This window comes from Mandrillus leucophaeus, unplaced genomic scaffold (assembly GCF_000951045.1).
Source record: "Mandrillus leucophaeus isolate KB7577 unplaced genomic scaffold, Mleu.le_1.0 Scaffold390, whole genome shotgun sequence".
NCBI lineage: Eukaryota > Metazoa > Chordata > Mammalia > Primates > Cercopithecidae > Mandrillus > Mandrillus leucophaeus.
The window spans coordinates 1,501,391-1,511,213 of NW_012104143.1; the positions used below are offsets into that span (position 1 = coordinate 1,501,391).

Below are 9,823 nucleotides of genomic sequence, written 5' to 3' on the forward strand. Positions count from 1 at the left end.
CATCTGCTGGGTTCCACTGTTTCTCTCCCAGCACCATCTTATAGGTACAAAAACTGAGACCTAGAGCAAGGGCAGGTCGCAGAGCTAGTGGGGTGTGGAACTGACTCCCTGGCCCTCCCCCAATCCTCAGCAACCCGCTTTGCAGAACACAGTGCTTCACCGTTCATTGCCAGCCCTGGAACAGCTCAAAGGTGCTTTCAGGGATCTTTGGGGTCTTATTTCCCAGTCCCTCTCTTTGGCATTTCCCAGCCTCTTCCTTCGTTTTCTCCTAAATTACCTCCGAGGCGCCTGCTCTTTTTCGCTTCCTTGTCCTACCCCAACATAAATCTCCTTCCAAAAATGAGGCCCAGGCCTTGCTCTGGTACCCTCCCGACTATCCGGACAAATGACCTTCTGCCCCTACCTTCATCCAGCCCTTTCCTCTTTACGGGAACCTTTCAGGGTCATAATCCCACCGGGCTGATAAACATTTAACAGGACTACAACTTAATTGGAAAAAAAAAAAAACTTCAGCACAAATCTCTAGGGTAATTCCAATAACTACTCATTAAGGCAATCAGGGCAGCTGACAACTCTCCATTTTCAGAGGCAGAAGGGAGCGGGAGAAATAAAAAATAGCTTTCCGGCCCCAGGGTTTCCAATGCTGATCTACTAGGTCAGAATCTACGGGATGGGAATCGATGCTCTTTACAATCATGCCGCAGGGTTTGGAGTAGCAGTGGATCAGAACTTCGGGAGGGGTCTGGGCTGTGGAGTTTGGGGGATAAGACATGTAGTCTCTAGGTTCTAGAATATGGGTTTGGGGAAATCTGAGTTTCAGGTGGTCTGATTCGAGAAGATCTCGGGTCTAAGTTTTAAAGAAATGGGGTCTGGGCTCCAAGGAATTTGGGGTCTGGGTTCCGGGAATCTGGAGTCTGGCTTTTGAAGAACCTGAGGTCTGGCACCCCTCAGTCCTTACATAACCCCATGATAAAAACCTCCCCTCCAGCGCGACTGGGGAGGAGCTGCCGGGAGCCCGCGGACAGCATAGCCTTGGAAGAGGTACGGGCTCCAAGGACTCCACGCCGCCCGGTGTCAGAGACGACGCCAGCGCGGCCCAGGGGGCTGAACCACCGGCCGGCGAGTCGGCGCCGGGCCGCGGGGTGGGCGCTCACCTCGATGAGTGAGTAGTTGATCTCCACGTCCGATTTGACGAAGCCCCCGCAGCCCACCACGATGTCCTCCGAGCCATGCGCCGGCCCCACGCCGCTCAGCAGCAACACCACCGCGGCGGCGACCACCGCGGGCCCCGGCGGTCCAGCGCCCTGGCCCGCCAGCATGGCCCGACCTCCCCCAGCTAGACCCTCCGCAGGCAGCCCGGTCCCGCCCCTCACACCCAACGCCGCAGACTCCTTCCTCCTCCTAGGCCGGCTGACAGCTCAGGCCCCGCCCCGCCGCCGCCGCCGCGCACGCGCGCTTCGACCCCACGTGCACAGCTCCAGAAGAGAGAACTACAGCGCATGCTCAGCAAGAAAACTAGACCATCTCTGCCTTCTAGAGGCCTGGAGGACTCGGCGCACCGTCTGGCAGGTGCAACGCAAGGTGCAGGCCTACAGGGAGAAGCTCCAAAGATGAATTCTACTTTAGAATTCACCATCACAGCTGGAAAGGACGGGAGATTTTGTTGGTCGAATTATCTAACAACTTTCTCAAATCTTTCTGACCCACATATTTCGCAGGTAAAATATATAATCTCACCAAAACCTTTAGGACTCACGCCTGTAATCCCAACATTTTGGGAGGCTGAGGTGGGTGGATCTCTTGAGCCCAGGAGGTCGAGACCAGCCTGGGCAATATGGCGAAATGCCGTCTCTGCAAACACACACACACACACACACACGAAAAACGCTTTAGGAATTTGTGTAAGCTGGTGTATTTTTCCATGATAAGTGATCGATTTTTTTAAGCGAAACGTATTAATGTTAGCATATTAAGGAAGGTATGTAAGATTTATCTTAATCCTAGCTCTAATAGCATATGCCTAGAAACAAATTTTGATGAGTTTTCTTCCCCTAAGCGAGAAGTGCGTGCAGTCAGTTTACTTTGAATTAGCTCTGTAAAATGAAACATTATTTGCCTGAAAATAAGTTCAAATCCAGCATATTTTGTCCCAAGAGTGAATTCATATGTACACTGAATTTAACTACCAGTCATCACATCACACCAAAGAGGCTGGGCGCGGTGGCACCCGCCTGTAATCCCAGCACTTTGGGATGCCAAGGTGAGCAGATCACGAGGTCAAGAGATCGAGACCATCCTGGCTAACACAGTGAAACCACATCTCTACTAAAAATACAAAAAATTAGCCAGGCGTGGTGGCGGGTGCCTGTAGTCCCAGCTACTTGGGAGGCTGAGGCAGGAGAATGGCCTGAACCCGGGAGGTGGAGCTTGCAGTGAGCCTAGACCGCTCCACTGCACTCCAGCCTGGGTGACAGAGCAAGACTCCGTCTCAAAAAAAAAACACACACACCAAAAAATTTGTTTTTCTAACCTAATATTAGAAATTCTTCCATTTTGTCTCAAAAAAAAAAAAAAAAACCTAGTGCTTTATTTAGATAGGTTTTGTTTTTGTATTTTGTTTCTAAATGACAAAGTAAGACTGGATTTCCCACTGCAATTTGCCATTGTGGCTAAAACTTAAGCAACAAACAACTAAGAAACACAGGTTCAAAGTGTATAGTAGTCAAACCTTCATGGGGGCAACGAGGGAATGACATATTGACCTCAGGGTCATAATCATGAATGCATCTGATTTCAGTTTCTCATGCTGCATTTTGATATCAGGAGTAATATCAACCTAAAATATTATAAACAATACCAAACGGTGTATATCCACTGTGTTATTAGGAGTATTAACTCTATAAAATATTATGAAAATTTCACAGAATGTACACGCATGGTATACACACACTGTAATATTTGGAGTAATATCTGCCTAGGATGTTATGAGTGATATCGTAAGGTCTACATCCACTGTGATATTTGAAGTAATATCTCCCTAGGATATTACAAATAATATCACATGGTGTACACCCACTGTAATATTAGGAGAAGTATCTCCCTAAGATATTATGAATACTGTCACAGGGTGTACACACATGGTGTACACTCACTGTGATATTAGGAGTAATATTTTCCTAGGATATTACAAATAGTATAACAGGGTGTACACACAGGGGCCACACCCACTGTGATATTAGGAGTAATAGCTCCCTAACATATTACGAATACTATTACAGGGTAGGAGTGATATCTCCCTAGAATATGATGAATAACAACGCAGGGGGTGTGATATAAGGAGTGATATCTTCCTAGAATATGACAAATAATATCACAAAGAGTGTATACCCCCGTGATATTAGGAGTAATGTCTTTCTAGGATACCACGAATAATCTCACAGCATGTACACCTACTGTGATTTTAGGAATAATATCTCCCTAGGATATGACAAATGATATCACAAGGAGTGTACGCCCTCGTGATATTAGGAGTAATGTCTTTCTAGGATACCACAAATAATCTCACAGCATGTACACCGACTGTGATTTTAGGAATAATATCTCCCTAGGATATGACAAATAATATCACAAGGGGTTTACAACCCCTGTGAAATTAAAAGTTATATCTCCCTAGGATATGACGCTCCTTGTGATATTGGGAGTGACATCTCCCTAAAATATGATGAGTAATATCAAAAGGGGTGTACGCCCCCTGTGATATTAGGAGTGATACCTCCCCAGAATATACCAAATAATATTCACAGAGTGAATATTATTCACAGAGGTGTACACTACCTTTGATTTTAGGAGTGATATCTCCCTAGATTACAATGAGTAACAACACAGGGCGTACACACACTGTGATATAAGGAGTGGTATCTCCCAAAGATATGATGAATAATATCTTGATGTTATTCATAATACCTGTGATATTAGGAGTGATATCTCCTCAGGATATTGCAAATAATATCATAGGGTGTACATCCACTGTGATACTAGAAGTCATATCTTGCTAGGATATTATGAATAATATCACAGGGTGTACACTCACAGTAATATTAAGAGTAACGTCTCCCTAGGATGTTATGAATAATATCACAGGGTGTACACTCACAGTGATATAGTAGTAATATCTCTGTAGGATATTGTGAATAATGTCAAAGATTGTCCACACATGTTGTACACCCACTGTGATGTTAGAAGTAATACCTCCTTAGGATATTTCGAATGAATCACAGAGTGTACACCCACTGTATATTAACATCTCCCTAAAATATTACAAATAATATCACACTGTGCACACTCACTGTGATATTGGGAGTAACATCTGTCTAGGATACTATGAATAATATCACAGGGTGTACACCCACTGTTATATTAGGAGTAATATCTCCCTAGGATATTACTAATAAGGCTTTACACTCACTGTGACATTTAAAGTTATATCTCACTAGAAAATTACGAATAACTTCACAGGGTGTACACCCACTGTGACATGAGTAATATCTTCCTAGGATATTATGAATAATTACAGGGTGTAGACCCTCTGTGATATTAAAAGTAATATCTTTCTAGGATATTACGAATAATATCACAGGATGTAAATTCACCGTGATATTAGGAGTAATATCTTCCTAGAATACTACACCCACCGCGTACCCCCACTGTAATATTAGGTGTAATATCTTCCTAAGATATTATGAATAATATCATAGGGTGTGCACTCGTTGTGAAATTAAAAGTAATATCTCTCTGGAATATTATGAAAAATATCACAGAGAGTACACCCACTGTGATATTAGGAGTAATATCTTCCTTGGATATAACCAATAATATCACAAATGTTATACTCACGGTGATATTAGGAGTAATACTATTTAAAATATTAAGAATATCACAGGCTGTACCCCATGGTGATATTAGCAGTAATATCTCCCTAGGATATCATAAATAACATCACAGTGTGTATACCCATGGTGATATTATGAGTAACAGCTTTCTAGGACATTATGAATAATATCACAGGTTGCACACACATGGTGATATTAAGAATGATAGCTTTCCAGTATATTATGAATAACATCACAGTGTGTACACCCACTGTGATATTAGGAGTAATAACTTCCTAGGACGTTACGAGTAACTTCTCAGGGTGTACACCCATGGGGATATTAGGAGAAATAGCTCCCTGGGATACTATGAATAACATTAGCGGGTGTACACCCACTGTGAATAATAGGAGTATTACCTACCGAGAATATTACGAATAATAACAGAGGATGTACACCCACTAAGATATTATGAGTAATATCTCCCTAGGAAAGTACATATAATATCACAGTGTGTACACCCACTGTCATATTAGTAGTTATATCTCCATAGAATATTACAAATAATATCGAAGGGTGCACACCCACTGTCATATTAAAAATAATTTTTTGTAGGATATTACTAATAATATCACAGGGTGTACTTTCACTGTGATATTAGCAGTAATATCTCCCTAGTATACTACAAATAATATAACAAGGTGTCCACACACTGTAATATTAGGAGTAATACTTCCCTAAGATATTACGAATAAAATCACAGGGTGTACACCCACTTTGAAATTAAAATTATATCTCTCTAAGATATTTTTAATAATATCACAGAGTGTACACCGTATGTGATAGTAGGAGTAATATCTCCCCAGGATATTATGAATAATATCACAGGGTTTACACCCAAGGTGATACTATGAGTAATATCTCTTTAAGATATCATGAATAACATCATAGAGTGTACACCCACTGTGATACTGGGAGTAATTATCTCCTTAAGATATTATAAATAAAATCACAGTGTGTACACTCACAGTGATATTAGGAGTAGTATCTTTCTATGATATTGCAAATAATATCACAGCATGTACACCCACTCTGATATTAGGAGAAATAGCTTCCTAGGATATTAAGAATATCATCACAGGGTGTACATCCACTGTGACATTTGGAGCAATAACTCCTGAGGATATTATGTATAACATCACAGGGTGTACACGCATGGTAATATTAGGAGTAATCGCTCTCTAGGATATTAGAAATAACATCACAGGGTGTACACCCACTGTGATATTAACAGTAATAACTCCCTAAGATATTATGAATAACATCACAGGGTGTACATTCACTGTGATATTAGGAGTAATCGCGCCCCAGGATATTAGAAATAACATCAGAGGGTGTACACCCACTGTGATATTAACAGTAATAACTCCCTAAGATATTATGAATAACATCATAGAGTGTACACTCACAGTGATATTAGGGGTAATAGCTTTCTAGGTTATTACGAATAATATCACAGAGTGCACACCCACAGTGAAATTAGGAGTAATAGCTCCCTAGGGTATTACGAATAATATCACATGTTGTACACTGACTCTGATATTAGGAGTAATAGCTCTCTAGAATGTTATGAATAACATCAAAGGGTGTAAACTCACCCTTTGTATTTATTTATATTTATAAATAAATACAAATAATAAATAAATAAAAATAAATAAATAAAAAGTATTTATTTATATTAAATACTAGGAGTAATGACTCTCTAGGATATTAAAAATAACATCACAGGAAGTACACCTAATGTGATATTAGGAGTAATAGCCTCCTAGAATATTACAAATAACATTGCAGGGTGTACAACCACTGTGATATTAGGAGTAGTAGGTACCTAGGGTATTACAAATAACATCAAAGGGTTTACATCCACTGTGATATTAGGAGTAATAGCTCCCAGGATATTATGAATAACAGCAGGGTGTACACTCACTGTGATATTAGGAGTAACAGCTTCCAAGGATTTTACAAATAATGTCACAGGATGTATTCCCACTGTGATATTAGGAGTAATAACTCCCTAGGATATTACAAATAATATCACAGAGTGTACACCCACTGTGATATTGGGGTAATAGCTCCCTAGGATATTACGAATAATATCACAGGGTGTACACTCACTGGGATATTAGGAGTAATAGCTTCCTATGATATTATGAATAATATCACAATGGGTTTACACACGTGGTGTACATCTACTCTGTTATTAGCATAATATCTCCCTGAGATATTATGAATAATATCACAGTGTATGTACACACTATTACTCAAAGAAAGAGTAATATCTTTCCAGTATATTAAATATAATATCTCAGGATTTACACACATGGTGTACACCTACTCTGATATTAGGAGTCACATCATCCTAGGATATCACAGAGTGTACACCCACTGTGAAATTAGGAGTAATATTTCTCTAGGATATTATGAATAATATCACAGGGTGTACACCCTCTGTGATATTAGGAGTAATATCTCCCTCAAATATTATGAATAACATCTCACAGTGTACAACCACTCTCATATTAAGAGTAATATCTCCCTCGGTTGTTATGAATAATATCACAGGGTGTACACCCAGTGTGATGTTAGAAGTAATATCTCCCTCAGATGTTATGAATAATGTCACAGGGTGTACATTCACTGTGATATTAGGAGCAATATTTCCCAAGGATATTATGAATGATATGACAGCATGTACACCCACTGTGATATTAGAATTAACATCTCCCTAGAAATTTACAAATGATATCACAGGTTGTACACCCACTGTGATATTAGAATTAACATCTCCCTAGAAATTTACAAATGATATCACAGGTTGTACACCCACTGTGATATTAGGAGTAATATCTCCCTAGGAAATTATGAATAATATCACAAGGTGTACACACATTGTGTACACCCACTGTGATTTTAGGAGTAATATCTCACTAGGATATTACAAATAATATCACCGAGTTTACACCCACTGTGATATTTTTTCCCTAAAATATTACAAATCATATCACAGGTATACACTCACTGTGATATTATGAGTAATATCTCCCTAGGATATTTCGAATCATATCACAGGCTGCACACCCACTGTGATGTTAAAAGGAATATCTTTCTAGGACATTACAAATAGTATCACAAGGTGTACACCCACTGTGAGATTAGGAGTGATATCTCCCTAGAATATGATGAATAATATCACAGTGTGTACAGCCACTGTGATATTAGGAGTGATACCTTCCTAGGATATTACAAATAATATCATAGGGTGTACACCCACTGTGAAATTAAAAGTAATAGCTCCCTATGATATTATGAATAATATCACATGGTGTACACTTACTGTGATATTAGGAGTCGTATCTCCCTAGGATATTACGAATATTATCACAGAGTGTATGCCCACTGTGATAGTAAAAGTATTATTTTTCTAGGATATTATGAATAATATTGCACAGTGTACTCCCTCCGTGATATTAGGAGTTATATCTCCCTAGGATATTACAAATAATATCACAGGGTGTACACCCACTGTGATACTAAAAGTACTATCTTTCTAGGATATTATGAATAATATCACAGGATATACTGTCACTGTGATATTAGGAGTAATATATCCCTAGGATATTACAAATAATATGACAGGGTGTACAACCACCATGAGATTTGGAGTAATATATCTGTAGCATATTATGAATAATATCACAGGGTGTACACCCACTGTGATAGTAGGAGTAAAATCCCCCTCGGATATTACAAATAATATCACAGTGTATACTCCCACTGTGATATCAGGAGTAAAATCTCCTTCGGATATTACGAATAATATCACAGGATGTACACCCACTGTGATATTAGGAGTAATATCTCCCTCGGATATTTCGAGTGATATCACAGGGTTTACACACATGGTGTTCACCCACTGGGATATTAGGATAGTATCTCCCTTGGATATTACGAATCATATCAGAGGCTGTACACAGGTGGTGTTCACCCAGCGTGATACTAGGAGTAATGTCTCCCTCAGATATTAGGAACAGTCTCCCCCTGGGACTTAGCAGAGCGTAACCCCCCAGTGTTAAATGAGCGGCCACAGCAAGAGGCAGAGGCGCAGGGACTGAAATGAAGACAAAGATCTGACAAGTTTAAAAAATGTATTTAAAGTAGAATTTATAAAATGCTTCATCTGCCGACTCAGGAGCCCGCGGTGCAGGGTGGGGTGGGAGTTGGCAGCTGCCCGCTACACCAGCAGAGTGAGACTGCAGGAGTGCGGCCCTCCCTCCCATGCCCCTCTGTTCAGACACCCAAGGGGCTCACGTGCACTCCTGGGATCACACCACCCGAAAACAGGATCCCAGAGGTTTCTTGAGTCTCTGCTTACCAGGGCGACCGGGTACAGCCCTGCCAGCCCATTGCATAATCTTCTAAGTTCTCCCCACCACCCTCCATTCCAGCAGTGAGGTGACTGTGACGTGGTCTCCATCCTCTCGGCCTTGACCCAGTGGTCCCCGCGATTGGACGCTTAGGCGGTCACCAGGCCTCCTTGTTACTAACGTGTGCACACCTTTCGGTTCTCCCATTGGGATGAACTCCTGGAAATTGCTGGGTCCAAAGTGTTTGGGAAGTTTGGAGTGATTCTTGTTGCAAGGGGAAGAGGGAACTATGGAGATGTCACTGAACTTTCAGGGGTTCCGGGACCCCCCAACCCGGTGCCTGTCCCAGCTCCCCGAGCTCCTCTCTCCTCCACTCCTCCCTCCCCCACCTCGCCTGTTTTCACCTCCCGTGACCTCAACCCCGCCGCGCAGCTGGACCTTGCCCGGCGCCTCCCGATCCCGGAGCTCGAATCCCAGCCCGACCAGCCCAGCCCCGCCCCTTCCCTGGCAGGAGCGAGGCGGAGCAGTCTG

At 41.5% G+C, this 9,823-nt stretch overlaps 1 protein-coding gene across 1 annotated transcript in view; it reads right to left on the reverse strand.

Annotated features, from left to right (window-relative positions):
• LOC105547537 (nodal modulator 2) overlaps nucleotides 1-1,481 on the reverse strand; it is a 77,515-nt gene extending 76,034 nt beyond the window's left edge. Inside the window, exon 1 of the mRNA XM_011991190.1 lies at nucleotides 1,155-1,481. Coding sequence (XP_011846580.1) covers nucleotides 1,155-1,319 — 165 coding nt within the window. The 5' untranslated portion in view covers nucleotides 1,320-1,481. The remainder of the gene's footprint in view (nucleotides 1-1,154) is intronic.
• Nucleotides 1,482-9,823: the final 8,342 nt, after the last annotated feature.